The sequence below is a fragment of the Notolepis coatsorum genome (assembly GCF_963971535.1).
Source record: "Notolepis coatsorum genome assembly, chromosome: 15".
Taxonomy (NCBI): domain Eukaryota; kingdom Metazoa; phylum Chordata; class Actinopteri; order Aulopiformes; family Paralepididae; genus Notolepis; species Notolepis coatsorum.
In genome coordinates, this window is record NC_140179.1 from 1493552 (window position 1) to 1514444 (window position 20893).

General features: G+C 43.8%; 1 protein-coding gene across 1 annotated transcript in view; it reads right to left on the minus strand.

The window, feature by feature from the left end:
• Positions 1-283: 283 nt before the first annotated feature.
• LOC311241618 (DENN domain-containing protein 11-like) overlaps positions 284-20893 on the minus strand; it is a gene marked incomplete at its 3' end in the record, with an annotated part of 33998 nt that continues 13388 nt past the window's right edge. Inside the window, exons 3-8 of the mRNA XM_084330494.1 lie at positions 11541-11697; positions 9495-9633; positions 7561-7692; positions 3963-4113; positions 1451-1519; positions 284-479 (exon numbers count right to left, since the gene is read on the minus strand). Of these exons, the coding sequence (XP_084186620.1) occupies positions 284-479; positions 1451-1519; positions 3963-4113; positions 7561-7692; positions 9495-9633; positions 11541-11697 (844 nt within the window). The remainder of the gene's footprint in view (positions 480-1450; positions 1520-3962; positions 4114-7560; positions 7693-9494; positions 9634-11540; positions 11698-20893) is intronic.

Consider the following 20893-nt stretch of genomic DNA (forward strand, 5'->3'; position numbering starts at 1 on the left):
GAAAATCGATGTCCCTCGGCGGGTGAAAGTCGGTACGGGTGAGAAAGCAGACCGGCCGGTTCTCGGCCCCAGATTCCCCCAAAGAAGCCAATACTGCCCGACGACACAAAAGGTTCGAATTGACCTCCCTGAAGGTCCGAGCTCAAAGGCAGATGGCTAGCAGGCGTTTTGCCTCTCGGTCACCAGGTCACCAGAGGCTCAGTGTTGCCTGGGAAATCTCCCCCTTCTCAAAGTCAGAACTGGTGGAAGGCAGAGAGCCGGTGGTCGGCGCTCGCTCACCCCCTCAGCTGCAGCAGAGCTGGTCGGAGACCAGCAGGGTGTCGTAGCCGTAGGTCTCGAGCAGGTGGAGCAGGAACAGCCTGTCGCCGTGGGGGTCCAGGCCCATGGCCCTCACGCTCTCCTGGGTCAGGGTGGGATCGGGACTCCCCGCCACCTCGCTCAGCGTCTGGAAGATCCTGTTGTTTTGTTCCAGGAAAAACCTGAGGGCCGTGAATAGAAGGTGTGTTGTTATAGCCGACTGACTTCAGGGCTGGAATCTTTCAATTAAATTCATTCAGGGAGTGGATTTTCTTTGGTTTGACATGAAAAGGTTTGTACTATCCAACCTTATAGACGAGTACATGACCATCATCAGCAAGTATAAACGTGTAATCTCTAAGTTTTTAATTGATGGTGAACTGATCCCAACCATGTTAGCAGTACCTACTGTATGGTACAGTATGCAGTCGAATGTTCATAGAGAAACAAAGACGCCAGAAGGAAATGGAGGGAACATGGGGGGATTTGGTCGCCTAGGATACAGTATATATGTCTGATATATATATATTATATACTGGAATTCTGTTGCTAGGGAACAGTTTGGACCCAAATGTATTTCCTCTCAATGTTATTGCGTTGGCAAACATCGTAACAGGAAATTCACTTGGGTCTTTTTAGAATGTCATCGTTGTCGTTTTGCAAGCGCCTGTACAATATGTTATGTCTAAGTGGCCGTGTGAGGGTCTACTTACAGGATGAAGAGGTCCTCTAAGTGGCCGTGTGAGGGTCTACTTACAGGATGAAGAGGTCCTCTAAGTGGCCGTGTGAGGGTCTACTTACAGGATGAAGAGGTCCTCTAAGTGGCCGTGTGAGGGTCTACTTACAGGATGAAGAGGTCCTCTAAGTGGCCGTGTGAGGGTCTACTTACAGGATGAAGAGGTCCTCTAAGTGGCCGTGTGAGGGTCTACTTACAGGATGAAGAGGTCCTCTAAGTGGCCGTGTGAGGGTCTACTTACAGGATGAAGAGGTCCTCTAAGTGGCCGTGTGAGGGTCTACTTACAGGATGAAGAGGTCCTCTAAGTGGCCGTGTGAGGGTCTACTTACAGGATGAAGAGGTCCTCTAAGTGGCCGTGTGAGGGTCTACTTACAGGATGAAGAGGTCCTCTAAGTGGCCGTGTGAGGGTCTACTTACAGGATGAAGAGGTCCTCTTCGCTGGAAGCACAGTCTCCATTCTCCTCCTGGGAGTACAGCAGCATCTGCCTACAAACACAAACACACACTTATTTTTTGGATCCACTTTATCTCCCATTTTTAAATTTTTCTCCCATCCCAATTTCGTATCATCAAATTCAACCCTCTCCTATCTCGAACGCTGTTTCTTGCCTCCCACAAGCCGGCTGTAATGTGGACTAAGTCATACATTGCACGAGTCCTCTCCGATACTCGAGGTAACAGCAGTCGCATCTTTTCACCTGCGCAGCTCGATCTCTCAGCATCAGGGGTCTGGGCTTTGGAGGGGCCCCGCCCCCGTCGCTTCCTGATTTTACTGCGCAGGCGCACCAACCGACCTGTAGGAGTCGCTGTCCACAACGCCCGATCCCCACCCATCAGTTTCCCTCCCCCTAATACTGCCAATGTGTATTAGTGCGGACGACCAACTAAACTGAAAGCAATGTGGAGCGCTGGGCTCGAACCCAGCGTCTCCAGCATTGGAGGTGAGTGCCTTGCCCACTGCACCACCTAGCCGCCCAAACACACACACACTTGAAGCCTTATCAAGCTAAAAAAGATTTGTATGGAGAACTTTTCAAATTAATTATACTGTACATGCACACTATCAAAGTAATTTCCACTTAAAGGTGACATATTATGGGGTCGTGTGGAATCTGGCAGTCCGACATATTATTTAGGTGCTGGGAAAAATGACATGTACTTTGTTCAAATGAAAGGGGTGGTTCTGATTTCTGGAACCCTGGCCCTCTTTGGTTCTGTACTGTACTGTACTGTACTGTACTTGCCAATGACGTTTCAGATTGATAAGAGTCCTTTCTCAGGGCGGCTACGTGGCGTAGTGGGCAAGGCGCTCGCCACGAATGCGGAGACGCTGGGCTCGCCTGTTCGAGCCCAGCGCTCCACATTGCTTTCAGTTTAGCTGGTCGTCCGTACTAATACACATTGGCCGTATTAGGGGGTGGGAAACTGATGGGTGGGGATCGGGCGTTGTGGACAGCGACTCCTACAGGTCGGTTGGTGCGCCTGCGCAGTAGAATCAGGAAGTGTCGGGGGCAGCGTGAGCCTCCCACGCGTTACTCCTCGCCACTGAGAGATCGAGCTGCGCAGGTGAAAAGATGCGACTGCTGTTACCTCAAGTACCGGAGGGGACTTGTGCTATGTATGACTTAGTCCACATTGCAGTCGGCTTGTGGGAGGCAAGAAACAGCGTTCGTGACAGGGGAGGGTAGAATTGGATGATACGAAATTGGGATGGGAGAAAAAGTGAATAAAAAAAAAAAAGTCCTTTCTCAGCACAATCCATGCTGTTCCTCGTACTCATACTAGCTCCAAATAGTGAGCCAATGCAAAGTCAGTGGGGGCGGGCTCCTGTCTGTACAAGCTGACTGAGAACTGCGATCTACTTTGTAGATTTCCCTTCCATTAGATTTCAGTTGTCCTTGTACAAACAGGAGCCTGACCCCATTCACATTGCATTGGTAATGTGCATATGCATGTAATATTTTGTTTACATATTTTACTGTATATTACTGTATATTTGAGAATGTATATACATATTTTAGAATGTATATCCCGGACTATTTTTATTCCTTATTTGTGATTTTAGATCTTTGACCGCCTAAATGTTTACTGTGAGTGATCTACGGTGCTGAATTTCCCTCGGGATCAATAATGGTATTCTATTCTATCTATTCTAAATGCAATCATAAGGAAATATTGATAAATGAAACCCATTGTTGCTACTCCCTCGCGCGCTGATCGGAGCTTCAAATGCTAGTCTCACACATTCCACCTCCACCCGGTCTCCTTCCAACAATCTCTCCAGTAGATCTATTCAGTAGATCTATTCAGTAGATGTCTCCAGTAGATCTATTCAGTAGATATCTCCAGTAGATCTATTCAGTAGATATCTCCAGTAGATATCTCCAGTAGATCTATTCAGTAGATCTATTCAGTAGATATATCCAGTAGATCTATTCAGTAGATATCTCCAGTAGATATCTCCAGTAGATCTATTCAGTAGATATCTCCAGTAGATATATCCAGTAGATCTATTCAGTAGATCTATCCAGTAGATCTATTCAGTAGATATCTCCAGTAGATCTATTCAGTAGATATCTCCAGTAGATATCTCCAGTAGATCTATTCAGTAGATATCTCCAGTAGATATCTCCAGTAGATCTATTCAGTATCAGGCAGGGGAGTTTCACACAACCTTGGTCCGCAACTAAGCCTCTTTGTCGCGTTAAAAGCCAATGACATTAACATGAATTTCCCTTTACCACCTACATACGTCTTTCCCTTCCATTCAGTTGAAAGAGATCGATCCAGTGAAGAATACCCCGACTAGGGGCTGCACTGAATGCATACAAATTTTTATTTGTGTTTATTTGCATGTTTTTTTACAAACTTTATAAAAAAAAAATTATAGAAATAAACACCCACGAAGCCAGCGTTATTCCCCCCCTACCTCTGCTCTGTGAGTTTCCGGTACTTGTCCTTGTCGGCCGCGCTCAGTCTCAGGAGAGGCTTCAGACCTTCTCTGTAGGTCTTCACGTTCTGGTTGTCCACATACACGTCGTACAGGTCCTTCTTCTCCTCAAAGATCTTCTCTGTCGTACCTACACACACATGCACACACACACACACACACACACACACTGTCATGTTCCGTGGTCTGCAGGAATGGAACTCTCCTCCCAGACATGTTAAGCAGGAGAATAGTAAATGTCGTTTCAAAATCGTGGTAAAACAACATTTTCAACCAAAGAAATTGACATTCCCTAATAGATAGTGTGTACGTAAATGAAAATGTATGTGTCTGATAAAGAGATGGGTATATACGTAGATGAAAAGGTATGTGTCTGATAGGGATATATTATTAAAAGATTGTATAATTGGCTGATATGAACATAGATAATGTATGTAAAAGCTAAATAGTATATGTAAGGGATAATGTATAGCTACGAGGTCATTGTCGCAAAATAATTGACCGACACGGAGTTTAAAATACCGAGCCGCCTCGGCGAGGTGTTTTAAACGTCAGTGAAGGTCAATTATTTTGCGATGATGACCGACGAGTATAGCTATACATTATCCCGCTTATTACATGGCTAACTTACTAACAATATACCTAATTCATTTGACAAATCGCAGTTGTTCTGTGGCTCTGTCAGCCCAAATAAAGTCATTATTATTATCGCGGGCAGCCCGGCAGGTGTGTCTGATTGGCTGCACTGAAACAGTGTGTGTCAGTGGGGCTTGATTACTCCAGCTGCGAAAAACAATAATCACCGGCGGTTATCGAAAAATAATTCACCGCTGTCGGGGCTATTGACCAATCACAAGCAAGCATTTCGGCGAATGTGAAAACGCCATGTAATAATATGCTGTATTGTATTATGAATTAATTATGAGTAGGTATTATTGTATTGTATTATGAATTCATTAGGCGTATATATATATATATATATATATATATTGTTGTATTGTATTATGAATTTGATTAGGAGTTTTTATTGTTGTTTTAATTGTCTGTATGACATGTGAATGTTGTGAGTGTATACAGTCTGTAACTGTATTTGACGTGTTATGGACCCCAGGAAGAATAGCCCCAGCACTGCTGTGGCTAATGGGGATCCAAATAAACTTAAACATGCACATGCACACACACACATTTATTGAGGGTAGGTTAGAAGGTTTGAACAGTTAGGGCGGAGGCGATATGACCAAAATATCATATTAGTTTAATAATAAAATAATAATTACCTAACTTTCTTACCGTCTTTAACTATTGTGTACTTTGTTACTATGTCTGTACTACTATCTACTGTGTACTATGCTACTATCCCTATACTACTACCTACCATGCTAATTATGTCAGTCTATGCACTCAGATTGTAGCGCTCAAATTCGACCCTTAGCCGCCAGAGGTGCACCCCTTCTGTTATTCACAATTTGTAAGTCGTTTTGAATAAAAGTTTCAGCTAAATGACTAAATGTTACCTTAAAGAAACTATGGGCCAGTTTTACATTTATCAAGCCTAGTCCAGGGCCTGTAACCTCTCAGAATAGAGCACTGACCTAGGATCAGGACTCAGGTCACATGACCATATTACACCTCATTATGACTGATCTCAGATTAGCACTTCTATTTTGAGATGCTTAATAAATACAGGTCCTACTACAAATGTTCCCTCCAGTGTCCAGGACAACGCCTGGCTGTAACCAGTAGCCGTGAAATGCTTTTTTTTTTTTTTTACATGATGTACGACTTCATTTGATACTGTATTTCCCCACAGTGCTGCAGAATGGAGCCTCGGGCTAAATACATTTAGATGTGAATTCTGGTCACTCACTTCTAGGTAACAGTAGAGGACAGTGTGTCCTCTAGTGACGGCAGAAAACACTTAGAATTACAATTTATGATGAAGGAGAAACTGAGCATGGTGTTTTGCATGCTGTCAGGAGTTTTGTGCATGGTGTCAGGAGTTTTGTGCATGGTGTCAGGAGTTTTGTGCATGGTGTCAGGAGTTTTGTGCATGGTGTCAGGAGTTTTGTGCATGGTGTCAGGAGTTTTGTGCATGGTGTCAGGAGTTTTGTGCATGGTGTCAGGAGTTTTGTGCATGGTGTCAGGAGTTTCGTGCATGGTGTTGGAGTTTCGTGCTAGGTGTTCTGTTCTGCATGCTGTAAGGAGTTTCATGCATGATGTTCTGAACAACTGCCTCTTTGAACTGCTGCGGTCAGGCAAGCGATACCGGAGTCTTAAGGCGAGCACAGAAAGACTCAGAAGAAGCTTCTATCCCCAGGCCATCAGGCTGCTAAACGAACAATAAACACTATGCAACAACCATCAAATGCACACAGCACACACACCCACACGCACTTAAACCACACAAACACACTTTATATTTATTGATAAAGGATTTGCACTACAACTCGTACACCCACTGTAAATTGTACCTAAATTGCACCTCATCCCATTTCTGCCTTGCACTATATAGTATTGTATTAGTACACTGCACAGTATTGTATATTATATGGTAACTCAGTTACGTCTATTCTGCATCGAACATTGTACATATGTCTATACTGAACACTGTGACCTCATTTTTTTTTACTTCTAATTTACATGCTATACTATGTTATTTTATTTCATACTTATCTTGTCTAGCACAGTCTCTGGAGCGTAACAGTAAGAAGCATTTTGTATAAAAGTATTCTGTACTTCTGTATGACAACTATTAAAGAAACTTGAAACTTGAAACTGTAAGGAGATTCATGCATGCTTGATGTTCTGCTGTAAGGAGTTTCATGCTTGATGTTCTGCTGTAAGGAGTTTCATGCTTGATGTTCTGCTGTAAGGAGTTTCATGCTTGATGTTCTGCTGTAAGGAGTTTCATGCTTGATGTTCTGCTGTAAGGAGTTTCATGCTTGATGTTCTGCTGTAAGGAGTTTCATGCTTGATGTTCTGCTGTAAGGAGTTTCATGCTTGATGTTCTGCTGTAAGGAGTTTCATGCTTGATGTTCTGCTGTAAGGAGTTTCATGCTTGATGTTCTGCTGTAAGGAGTTTCATGCTTGATGTTCTGCTGTAAGGAGTTTCATGCTTGATGTTCTGCTGTAAGGAGTTTCATGCTTGATGTTCTGCTGTAAGGAGTTTCATGCTTGATGTTCTGCTGTAAGGAGTTTCATGCTTGATGTTCTGCTGTAAGGAGTTTCATGCTTGATGATGTTCTGCTGTAAGGAGTTTCATGCTTGATGATGTTCTGCTGTAAGGAGTTTCATGCTTGATGTTTTGCATGTTTTGCATTTGTAAGGCGTTCTGAGCCCAGACAGTATAGCATTTTGTGTTTTACATACTGAAGATTGAGCCTACGCAATCGTAGTCACAGTGGAACCGTAGTATCATGCTTTTGCAATATTTTTTACCAACTCTACTACCACTGTACATAAATTAGCCATTTCTTTTGAAATTGGTTACCAGTGGTCACACAGGCAGCCATGCTGGAGGGGGGAGAGAGAACTATGCAACCGTTCCATGCAAGACCCCTCTCTATTGACCACTCACACGCTACGTAGGCCAGCTCGTTCTCCAGGGCGCTGATGTCGGCCACGTTGACGTAGAAGAAGGGGCGGAACTCGGGCACGGCCACGCCCACTCCGGGGATGGAGACGTTGGCCAGGCAGCAGCAGCAGTACACTGAGGGCGATGGGGGAGCAGGTTGGCACGCGTCTAGTTTTTTACCAACCCAGTTCCGCGATCTGATTGGCCACTGACGTTTCTGGTCGTGTGACATGTGCGCCCCCAACCGTGTGACGCCTGTTTCCATCACCGGTTAAGCTTAGGCGACTCTTTCGAAGTTGGTTAAGGTTAGAGTTTGTCTTAGAGCAGGGCGATAGAACACCAGCCCTGATTCCAAACTCTAACCTTAACCAACTTCGAAAGAGTCGCCTATAAGCTTAACCAGTGATAAACTAGGCGTTAGGTAGTTTGCAGGCTGTTCGACCCGGAAATGGGCGCAGGAACAGGCGTCACGCGATTGGGCGCACATGTCACATGACCAGAAAAACGTCACTGGCCAATCGGATCGCACCAGAAACGTCAGTGGCCAATCAGATCGCAGAACGCGAACGCGGAACTGGTAAAAAAAACTAGACGCGGTTGGTACAAATAGAAACACTGTGTGTGTTGTGTACCTTGTTTATGTGAAAGATCAGGACAATTTCAAGACTCCACACTCACAAAATCAGGATACGCTACCAAATGAATACATTTTTGACATCCTGATTTAGTTAGTTAGTTAGTTAGTTAGACGAACAATTGTAGTGTGATGGTTATGGTTAAGTTAAGGTTAACCCATTCACTACCACACCATAGAAGGTTAACCCTTTCACTACCACACTACAGACGGTTAACCATCTGTAGTGTGGTAGTGAAAGGTTAACCATCTGTAGTGTGGTAGTGAAAGCGTTAACCCGTTGTGTGGTGTGGTAGTGAAAGCGTTGACCCGTTGTAGTGTGGTAGTGAAAGCGTTAACCCGTTGTAGTGTGGTAGTGAAAGCGTTAACCCGTTGTAGTGTGGTAGTGAAAGCGTTAACCTTTGTAGTGTGGTAGTGAAAGCGTTAACCCGTTGTAGTGTGGTAGTGAAAGCGTTATCCTTTGTAGTGTGGTAGTGAAAGCGTTAACCAGTTGTAGTGTGGTAGTGAAAGCGTTAACCAGTTGTAGTGTGGTAGTGAAAGCGTTATCCTTTGTAGTGAAAGCGTTTTCCTTTGTAGTGAAAGCGTTAACCCGTTGTAGTGTGGTAGTGAAAGCGTTAACCCGTTGTAGTGTGGTAGTGAAAGCGGTATCCTTTGTAGTGTGGTAGTGAAAGCATTAACCCGTTGTAGTGTGGTAGTGAAAGCGTTATCCTTTGTAGTGTGGTAGTGAAAGCGTTATCCTTTGTAGTGTGGTAGTGAAAGCGTTAACCAGTTGTGTGGTGTGGTAGTGAAAGGTTAACCCGTTGTGTGGTGTGGTAGTGAAAGGTTAACCCGTTGTGTGGTGTGGTAGTGAAAGCGTTATCCTTTGTAGTGTGGTAGTGAAAGCGTTAACCCGTTGTAGTGTGGTAGTGAAAGCGTTATCCTTTGTAGTGTGGTAGTGAAAGGTTAACCCGTTGTAGTGTGGTAGTGAAAGGGTTAACCCGTTGTAGTGTGGTAGTGAAAGCGTTAACCCGTTGTAGTGTGGTAGTGAAAGGGTTATGGTTAGGGTTAGTTACAGAATGCATGTAAGTCTATGTCACATCCCCATATTTCACATAAACAAACGTGCCCCGACACTGAAAAGAAAAAAACAACAACAACAACCGAGGACTCGCTCTGACACAGTAACAAATGAGGGCGTGACACCGACGGGGCAAAAATGTCCAAATGGATACGATGACAAGTCGCCAATTACAAAAAGTTACCTTTGTTAATCGACATGTTCTAATCACTGTGAAGTAAAAGGGGCGTGTCCGTCATTCCTCACCTCTGTAGCAGACCACGCCCACCGGCGGCGGGGAGAAGATGAGCATGCGTCTCCGGAGCAGCGCGAGCTTCCAGAGCACCATGATCTGCTCCCCGAAGAAGCGGATGAACTGGGACATGCAGCCTGCAGGGTGGGTGATCTGGAGGGGGGGGGGGTTCAGTAGCAGAGTTTAGGGCCCGGCTAAACACTGGATCCGTCACCGAGCGGATAGGGATTTGATGGAACGTATTACTGTCCGTTGGTTTCACCCCGACACACAGAGAGACTCAGAAGAAGCTTCTATCCTCAGGCCATCAGGATGCTCAACGAGCAATAAACACTATGTAACAACCAACCATCAAAAGCACTCACAACACACACATCCACACGCACACACTCACTTTAAACAAACAACACACTGCAGCACCCACTCTACACACTTTAGAACACCTAGACACACTTTATATTTATTGGTAAACTACAACCCATACCTCATTACACCTTACTGTAAATTGTACCTAAATTGTACCTCATCCCATTTCTGCTTTGCACTGTATAGTATTATTGTACAGTATTGTATGGTAACTCGGTTACTTCTACTCTGCATTGAGCATTGTATATATGTATATACTGAACACTTTTGTCTACGTACTTGACTTCTATTTTATACTTGCTATACTTATTTTATACTTATCTATTTTTGCCTAGCACAGTCTCTGGAGCGTAACAGAAAGAAGCATTTTGTATAAAAGTATTCTGTACTTCTTCTGTATGACGACTAATAAAGAAACTTGAACTTTATTTTACGGGGGCTCTCTAACCCCTGTACCTGTCCCTCTGTCCCTCTGTGAGTGGTCGTCTCGAGTGATGATGTGTCGATATATATACAGGTATACAGCCAGCCCTGGTCCCGCCCTGGTCCCGCCCCGGTCCCGCCCCGTTGGGCCTGTCAAGGTGGTGTGATGATGGCCACGTAGTGCAATCCTCCCTGCACCGTCCTTGATGTGGCTAACGGCGTCGACCGCAGACTACCACCACAGGCGCGATGGAGTCACTCTACAGTACATTGCCCTGGGAATGTCGCATATTTGGAATTTTTTTTTTATCCACTTTTTCTCCCATTTTCTATATTTTCTCCCATCCCAATTTCGTATCATCCAATTCAACCCTCCCCTGTCACGGACGCTGTTTCTTGCCTCCCACAAGCCGGCTGCAATGTGGACTAAGTCATACATAGCACAAGTCCCCTCCGGTACTTGAGGTAACAGCAGTCGCATCTTTTCACCTGCGCAGCTCGATCTCTCAGTGGCGAGGAGTAACGCGTGGGAGGCTCACGCTGCCCCCGACACTTCCTGATTCTACTGCGCAGGCGCACCAACCGACCTGTAGGAGTCGCTGTCCACAACGCCCGATCCCCACCCATCAGTTTCCCACCCCCTAATACGGCCAATGTGTATTAGAACGGACGACCAGCTAAACTGAAAGCAATGTGGAGCGCTGGGCTCGAACAGGCGAACCCAGCGTCTCCGTCATTCGTGGCGAGCGCCTTGCCCACTACGCCACGTAGCCGCCTTCATATTTGGATTTTATGGTGTTTTTTTAGTTTTTCATCTATTATGATGTTTCTTCTAGACTTGTACAAGAAGACTCGTACAGCCCACGGGGGCTATTCCATGTGATCTCGGGGCTATACAAATACATTTGATTTGATTTGATTTTTTTTTACATTTTTATTAGAACCCCCGACGTAATCGTGCGCTTTGGAGAAACGCCTGCTCCGCTAACGAATGGTGACGTGTCCATCAGTTCCAAAAGTCCATCCTCTCCGAACGTTTACACACGAATGTAAAACACAGATCAATTATGCGTATATTCAGAGTTAATTATATTGTTTTCCCTGCCTATTTTAACTTTTCTACTACTGTACTATAATTGTATTGCCTGTATTTATGTCTTCTACCATTACTCCTGCACATACCTGTACCCCCCCCCCCTGTACCCCTGCTATGATGCCTGAATTTCCCCAAGGGGATCAATAAAGGAATATCTTATCTTATCTCATCTTACCTTCATCTCTGGGTGCATGCTGTGGTTGAGGACCGCTCCCCAGGCACTGGCGGGACATACAGAGACCACGCCGTCGCCACTAGAGGGCAGCACAGCTCTCTTGTCCTCATAGAAGGCCTCCAGGGGAGAGTAGTGGCCTGGGGTCTGCAGCTGGAGCCTGGGAGGGTGTGGGGGGTCGGCGGGGGAAGGGAGTGAACAGAATTAACATGAACAGAAGTTACAGTCAGTCAGTCATTGTAATTTAATAGCTCTGTCTAGTTTGTTTAGTGGTGCTATGTCGAATACCCAGAGGTGAAAAGGGAGCGCGCACACACACACACACACACACAGATCTTCATGACAAAGTTGACTGATCTCAATTACACCGATTTATTTTGGCCACATCAACGTGTGTGTGTGTGTGTGTGTGTGTGTGTGTGTGTGTGTGTGTGTGTGTGTGTGTGTAATTTACTTTATACAATGGCATGCAAATTTCTTGATTCTGATTGGCTGAAACACTTCTTTCAGATGTTGTTATTTCTCATAACACACTCCACGTGATCCCATAACCCGCCCACAACCTAATTACTTTGTTTCCGAATCACTCCGCCGTTTGTGTTTTTAGGAATGAAACCAAGATGGCGGACAATAATCTTTATGAATGGATGTATTGATATCGTCATAACGACTCATTCAAAAACGATAAAGTCACGTGGAATGTGTTAGTTGCTTACACAATGTTGGATTATGTAATTGGTTGGTCATGACTCATTGTGAAACAAAATATAAATTGCGGGAAGTGTGTTGTTGGATGGCATTCGTTGTAGAACCTCCCTCTCCTTCAAAAGGACACTGTCATTTCACTGTTAATAAAATTTTACCTACTTTTTCTGCGGATGGTTTTGTGAATAAATCTCCATTATGCTTCAATTACTGTGTGTTTATTGTATAGCAATAAGGTTGGATGAATTCGGCCATTGTATAAAAGCATTACATCATGCGACAGCGTGTGTTATAGAAATTAGATCATGCCTATGGGGGTCTAACGACCCTCGGCTGCGCCTCAGGCCTAACAACCACCCATAGGCGTGATCTAATTTCTATAACACACTCTGTCGCGTGATGTAATGCTTAAGTAATTTAATATTAGGCATAATGTGCCCGCTGAATATGCTCAACTCTGATTGTCTGTATGCAACTTCTGATGATGATGAGTTGAGGAACACAAACTGTTACACAAAGGTTGCAGAAAATGTGTTTTTACAACTCCAGCATGTGTCTGACCAGACTGAGATCAGATATGAAATACAGGGAATAGGTTGACCAGTTAGGAATAGGCTGACCAGTTAGGAATAGGCTGACCAGTTAGGAATAGGCTGACCAGTTAGAAATAGGCTGACCAGTTAGGAATAGACTGACTAGTTAGGAATAGGTTAACCAGTTAGGAATAGACTGACTAGTTATGAATAGGTTGACCAGTTAGGAATAGACTGACCAGTTAGGAATAGACTGACCAGTTAGGAATAGACTGACTAGTTAGGAATAGGTTAACCAGTTAGGAATAGACTGACTAGTTATGAATAGGTTGACCAGTTAGGAATATACTGACCAGTTAGGAATAGGTTGACCAGTTAGGAATAGACTGACTAGTTAGGAATAGGTTAACCAGTTAGGAATAGACTGACTAGTTAGGAATAGGTTAACCAGTTAGGAATAGACTGACTAGTTATGAATAGGTTGACCAGTTAGGAATAGACTGACCAGTTAGGAATAGGCTGACCAGTTAGGAATAGGCTGACCAGTTAGAAATAGGCTGACCAGTTAGGAATAGACTGACTAGTTAGGAATAGGTTGACCAGTTAGGAATAGACTGACCAGTTAGGAATAGACTGACCAGTTAGGAATAGACTGACTAGTTAGGAATAGGTTAACCAGTTAGGAATAGACTGACTAGTTATGAATAGGTTGACCAGTTAGGAATATACTGACCAGTTAGGAATAGGTTGACCAGTTAGGAATAGACTGACTAGTTAGGAATAGGTTAACCAGTTAGGAATAGACTGACTAGTTAGGAATAGGTTGACCAGTTAGGAATAGACTGACCAGTTAGGAATAGGTTAACTAGTTAGGAATAGACTGACTAGTTATGAATAGGTTAACCAGTTAGGAATAGACTGACTAGTTATGAATAGGTTAACCAGTTAGGAATAGACTGACTAGTTATGAATAGGTTGACCAGTTAGGAATAGACTGACTAGTTAGGAATAGGTTAACTAGTTAGGAATAGACTGACTTTTGCAGTGTCTAATTTCCCACGGGATAATAAAAGTATTTCTATTCTATTCTATTCTATTCTACTAGTTAGGAATAGGTTGACCAGTTAGGAATAGGTTTATGTCGATTTGAAGTCTATCCTATTGATCACCATTTAAAAACTGCATACAAGTTTTTTTTCAACTATATTCTTATAGTTTTTCCCCCATTGACTTGCTCAGTCCACACTGATGAAAACAAACAAATCACTGGAGATCATTTGCAGAAGCAGTGTTGCTTTCTTAAAACCTGCCAGGGTCCTTAACCTCTTCACCAAGGACGCAGGACAGTCTCTCTCTCTCTCTCTCTCTCTCCCCCCCCCCCCCCCCCCGAGACGTTAGAGATCAGAATCTGTCTCACCTTAAAGACCATCTCTTCTCCACTAGCTTCTCATACAGCCTCCCCCTCCCATCCACCCTTGAGTGTTTGTGTTACGCTCGTCTGTTGTTTGTCTCACTGCCACCGCCCCTTAGTGTAAAGCGACGTAAGAGTTCTAGAAAGGCATTATTATTTAATTTATGAAATTCATTTATAGACCTTTTTTAGACTTAAAGTACAAGAAAGGAACAAATCCCCCTGTTAAAACACTAACTATTTTAACTGGGGCCAATTTCTCCAAAACAAAAACACGCAGAAATGTGAAAACCGTTTGAGTGTTGTAAAGAGGCGGCTTGACTAGCGATGTTCTTCTGAAGAACAGAATCAACAACAATCCCTTTAAGATCTACACCAACCAAAGATCCGGCATACACATTAACCAGGGACAGGAGGGACAGACAATGAGCCCATTGTTCTCGGACACCTGATTTTCTTGCTCTACAAGATTTTACTCCCGGTAGTACTATTACCTTGTGGGCCCCAAATTGTTTAATCCTTCAAATAAACCATTTAAGTAAGATTAGCAGCCTGTAATCTGCCATTGTGTGGAACATGTGGTTGTTTGGGTGTGCTGTTGTCTGAAGGCTAAAGGTGAAGTGTCGCAGGGTTTGGCTCTTGACTTGTGATGCTAGGCCGGCCCGGGACATATAAAACAATACACAATATACTGTAGCTAGACTATAGGGCTGTACGGACAAAATATCACATTGCAATTGATTTAGCAGATACTGCGATTGCTACATGACGTGCAATGTCAAGTTTTAAGGTCTAGTCTTTACTTTCAGCAGTATATGGTGTGCCCAATGTACAGTTTCTACGTCAAATGTATATACTTTTTCTCTGGACTCTTTTCGTATCACAAACAGTACTGTATTTGCAAATCTGGTATGTCATAAATGTATAGATGTAGCAGTACTGTCTATCTGTATGTCATATATGTTACGATGAATTGAAAATGGGGGACCCTGATGTAAACAAGACGAAAGTCTTTCTCTGGTCTGCATCCCCTTAACAATTGTATGTATTGAGCTGTACTGTACTGTACCCATTCTGCAATCTGTTAATAAAGTTTTCAATCAATTCAATCAATCAATCAGCATGCAGTGGTAACACTACTGTGAATGGTATTACACGCCGTCTCCCATATGGAATTCACGGTGATGACAGTCAATCTCCTTGTACATAATATATATTTTTTTGTTGCCTAGTGCACATCTCCCAGACTCTTGTCAATCTCACCTTCATTCGTTATTGAAGGCGTGATTGGGATTATTACAAGGGCACCTCCTATGCTGTGCCCGCCCTTTACTACACACAACATACAGTGCAATCTATGAGCATTTGTTGTTGTTTTGGCTCTGTACTCCAGCACATGCTATTTGAAATTAAACAATGGATGTGAGGTTGAAAGTAGACGTTCAGCTTTAATATGAGGGTCTTCACATCCATATCAGATGAACCATGCAGGAATTATAGCCCTTTGTATACATATCCCCCCCCCCCCCCCCCCCCTCCCATTTTAAGGGATTTTAGGCATCCAGTGGACTCCCTCAGAATACTCCACAACAGTATAGGTTATGTTGTTGACCTCTGATGGTTCAAAGGTCATACTGCATAAACCATCACCCTGCTGTCTGTAGGAGTGAAAGGGCAGATAGGTGCAACGTCAGTGGCCTTTTCCTGTGCTATTTCTCCTACTTCCAGAGTAACATTGGACAGGGAAAATGCAACCTATCTATACTTTCACATACAGTCCATTTTTACGGAGCATAACATTCGGTCTTACCCGGACGTGATTGGCCGCAGGGCAGCAGATGTTAGGTTGAAATTAATTAGTCACACACTTAAACTCAAGTGTGACATATGGTAGGAATATGAGGCCAGTTCGGAATTGGCTCGTTTCATTTAATGAACGTGAGATTCACAACCGTGGCTAAATATTACAATATTATATTATTGTTTCTCTAGACTGTTCCAATACAAGGAAGGCTCAGGGACAGCAGCTTGATCAACTTGATTCTACCTTTTTTTTTATTAATTTTTTTTTAACTTTTTCTCCTCCTGTTTTTCTGTGTTTTTTTCCCATCCCAATTTAGTCGTTATGCCAATTCCCCCCTCCCCTTCCTGGTCGTTGCTCACATGTGCCCCCCACTGGTCGGTCTAGGGAGCCCTGAAGTCTATCAGATGCTTCCTCCGATACATAGGAGACAGCCAGCAACCTCTTTTCACCTGCCAGCGCAGACTCTCATTGGTGAAGTGTAACGTGTGGGAGGCTCACACTACCCTCACCATCTCCCTCCCTCGCTGTGCAGGCGCCCTGACCGACCTGTAGGAGTCGCTGTTTTACAACGACCAGAGTACCACCCCACCGGCTTCCCTCCCGCTGACTCTGCCAATTGAGCCGGTATGACGGCCGGCCAAGCCGGAGGCAACGCTGACAGCCGGATTCGATACCGGTGTCTCTCGCGTTGGTGACGAGCGCTTAGTCCGCTGCGCCACCCAGCCGCCCCACTTTATTATACCTTAATAACTTCCTCGTTCTTTTGGAACGACCTGAAATTCCTATGACTGAGCGCTCTTTTAGCAGTCGCTGTTAAATCTAGTACAAGCTAACATGTGAGTAAATCCACCCCAACAATTTGAATATGGGACCTTTTTTTAACAAACACATTCTTATTTGACAAGTATTGCCTGGAGAACAGAGAGAGAGAGAGAGAGAGAGAGAGAGAGAGAGAGAGAGAGAGAGAGAGAGAGAGAGAGAGATAAGATAAAAGCGACAGAGAGAGATAAGAGAGAGATGAAAGAGGTGAGAGATGAGCCAGAGAGAGAGATGAAAGAGGTGAGAGAAGAGAGAGAGAGAGAGAGAGAGAGAGAGCGCGAGAGAGAGAGAGACTGAGAGAGAGAGACTGAGAGCTTGGAGCCAGTTATATTATGGGATGGTGAGTCAGGAGCACCGCTAGTGAACAACACGAGTATCCGACCCCTGAATAAGGACAACACTCAACTCATTATTTGCTCACCCGGTCAATTGCATAATACTCCAGCACAGCAGCACCTTATATAACAATACATATACTGTGACCTTTCTGTGAATGTACACATATCGATAGCATTATATAATATATTATGTTGTATATTATTCTTATATTATTCTATATTGCCTGTATATATTTTGCCAAGTTTACAGTTTTTTTTTTTCACTCTTACTTTATTTATGTATAATAGAAGCACACGTATGGAGTCGGCAAAACAAGCATTTCGCTGCACGTTGTACTCGTACGGCGGAGGATGTCACAAATAAACCCTGATTTGATTAGATTAGATTAGATCTATAGGCCAGGGGTCACAGTGTGGGACCTACACACGTTTCTCTGCCAATAAAGATTCCGAGTAGTTACGTCGTCTAACTGCAGTGCTGGCCGATGACAAGCAGCCTAAAAGTTACAGTCGACCACTAGTTTCAGATCGATTAAGATGTAAACAAAAAAAAAATCTTCATTAGAGAGACGTTTTTTCTTTTTTTTTCACTTTTTCTCCCATTTTCTATATTTTCTCCCATCCCAATTTCGTATCATCCAATTCAACCCTCCCCTGTCACGAACGCTGTTTCTTGGGGGGGGGGGTCGCCTTTAACTCAAATTGTAAACGAGAGTCAAAATTTGTCTGATAACCAATAATTGCCAATAATACCAGTGTCTATATCGGTGAGGGAAAGTGGAAAGCAGAGAAAAAGAGAAAAGAGGGAACGGGCCGTTTTCACCCGTATGACGCTCAGGAAGAAGAAGTGTGACACACTGGAGCGTGGCTCTCATCTCACAGCGTAACGGCATCGTGGGTCATACAGGTCATACACCCACTCACCACCGCACACAGCAACCAGCCTCAGCACACAAGGTGGTATACAGGTCATACACCCACTCACCACAAGGTGGTGTGAGCTAGTGTCGTCACGATACTGGAATTTCGAACTTCGATATGATACCTTGAAAAGTATCGATATTCGATACCATTTTCGATACCACAGGGAAAAAGGTTCAATCTTAAAATGTAAAAAAAAAAAGAAGAAAAAAAAGAAAAAAATATAAATATATATTTTTTTTAAATAAATTTTGCTTTTGTTGCTGGTTGATTCTCCTCAGCTTCTCTCTGGTACTATGAGAGAAGATAAATATAACACTTTTAAAACCCTTTGTTTATCTTTAGATCACACATTTAAAAATAACTAAATGATATAAACACTGTCATCTGTGTTGCATGTACCTGACAAACTGAACTGTTTGTATTACAGTCATATTCCAACTTAACTGAATGCACATGTGTGTGTGTGTGTGTGTGTGTGTGTGTGTGTGTGTGTGTGTGTGTGTGTGTGTGTGTGTGTGTGTGTGTGTGTGTGTGTGTGTGTGTGTGTGTGTGTGTGTGTGGACTACTGTACTATTACAGGTATTGAAATAAACAATGCAACTTCCTTGTACAAAAAAAAATTTAAAATTGTTTTTATGAATAATTAAATATCGATATTGCGGGAAATGAGTATTGAAACTGTTTTAAATATTCAGAATCGATATGTATCGAAAAATCTATATTTTTGACAACACTAGTATGAGCGTATGAAGGTACCGCCATAGACGTGTGTTCTGTGTCGTGTTTCCGGCTCAGCTTGTGTCTCTCTGGAATCCCCTATTAGCTATGTAGAAAGATGATCTATTACTAGATTTCCTAGCTTCGTCTGTGGTATGTTGCGGGTTCCTCTATGCCTCTGTTCTAATATAATAATAATAATAATAATAATAATAATAATAATAATAATAATAATAATAATAATAATAATAATAATAATAATAATAATAATAATAATAATAATAGATTCAATTTGTACCGCACTTTATATTTGTGAAAATCTCAAAGTGCTACAAAGGTAAAAAAAAAGTTAAATGAATAAAAACAATTAAAATAAATAAAACAACCAATGACAATGGAAGAAAGAAACATACAGCCTCAAATCTAAGAAATAAATAAATAAAAGTAAAAGAATAATTCAGGCAAATGCCTTGTTAAAAATAAATGTTTTTAGGCCCCCTTTTGAAAACCTCAACGGACTGTAGGTGCTCTCGGACGGTCGGGGAGGGCGTCCCACAGCCGAGGAGCAGCTGAGCAGAAGGCCCGGGCGCCCCCCCCCACGGTGCGGAGGTGGGTCCTGGGTGTGGGTTGGAGTGTGTTGGAGCGTAATATCCGGTTCTCTCTTAGCTAAAGCAAGGGATTTTCAATTTTGTCGCTAGTGTTGCGGAGCAGGTCATCCGACATCACCATGAAATTGCAACATCCGGTCAATGTGGCTTTTAGAATTAAGTAACAAAAATGTAATTTTAACTCTCACCCTACATGCAGTTTATCGTACAAAATGACTGGTAAACGAGAAAGGAAAATTTATGAATTAATTAATTAGTTAATTTATGCCATAGCCGGACAACCACAGTCTGACACTGTTGACCACTAGGAGCTGCCCAGTACAACCACAGTCTGACGCTGTTGACCACTAGGAGCTGCCAAGTACAACCACAGTCTGACACTGTTGACCACTAGGAGCTGCCCAGTACAACCACAGTCTGACACTGTTGACCACTAGGAGCTGCCCAGTACAACCACAGTCTGACACTGTTGACCACTAGGAGCTGCCCAGTACAACCACAGTCTGACACTGTTGACCACTAGGAGCTGCCCAGTACGACCACAGTCTGACACTGTTGACCACTAGGAGCTGCCCAGTACGACCACAGTCTGACGCTGTTGACCAGTAGGAGCTGCCCAGTACAACCACAGTCTGACACTGTTGACCACTAGGAGCTGCCCAGTACAACCACAGTCTGACACTGTTGACCAGTAGGAGCTGCCCAGTACGACCACAGTCTGACGCTGTTGACCAGTAGGAGCTGCCCAGTACGATCACAGTCTGACGCTGTTGACCACTAGAAGCTGCCCAGTACAACCACAGTCTGACATGGTTGACCACTAGGAGCTGCCAAGTACAACCACAGTCTGACACTGTGACCAGTAGGAGCTGCCCAGTACAACCACAGTCTGACACTGTTGACCACTAGGAGCTGCCCAGTACAACCACAGTCTGACATGGTTGACCACTAGGAGCTGCCCAGTACGACCACAGTCTGACGCTGTTGACCACTAGGAGCTGCCCAGTACGACCACAGTCTGACACTGTTGACCACTAGGAGCTGCCCAGTACGACCACAGTCTGACGCTGTTGACCAGTAGGAGCTGCCCAGTACAACCACAGTCTGACACTGTTGACCACTAGGAGCTGCCCAGTACAACCACAGTCTGACGCTGTTGACCACTAGGAGCTGCCAAGTACAACCACAGTCTGATACTGTTGACCACTAGGAGCTGCCAAGTACAACCACAGTCTGATGCTGTTGACCACTAGGAGCTGCCCAGTACAACCACAGTCTGACGCTGTTGACCACTAGGAGCTACCCAGTACAACCACAGTCTGACACTGTTGACCACTAGGAGCTGCCCAGTACAACCGCAGTCTGACGCTGTTGACCACTAGGAGCTGCCAAGTACAACCACAGTCTGACACTGTTGACCACTAGGAGCTGCCCAGTACGACCACAGTCTGACGCTGTTGACCACTAGGAGCTGCCCAGTACAACCACAGTCTGACA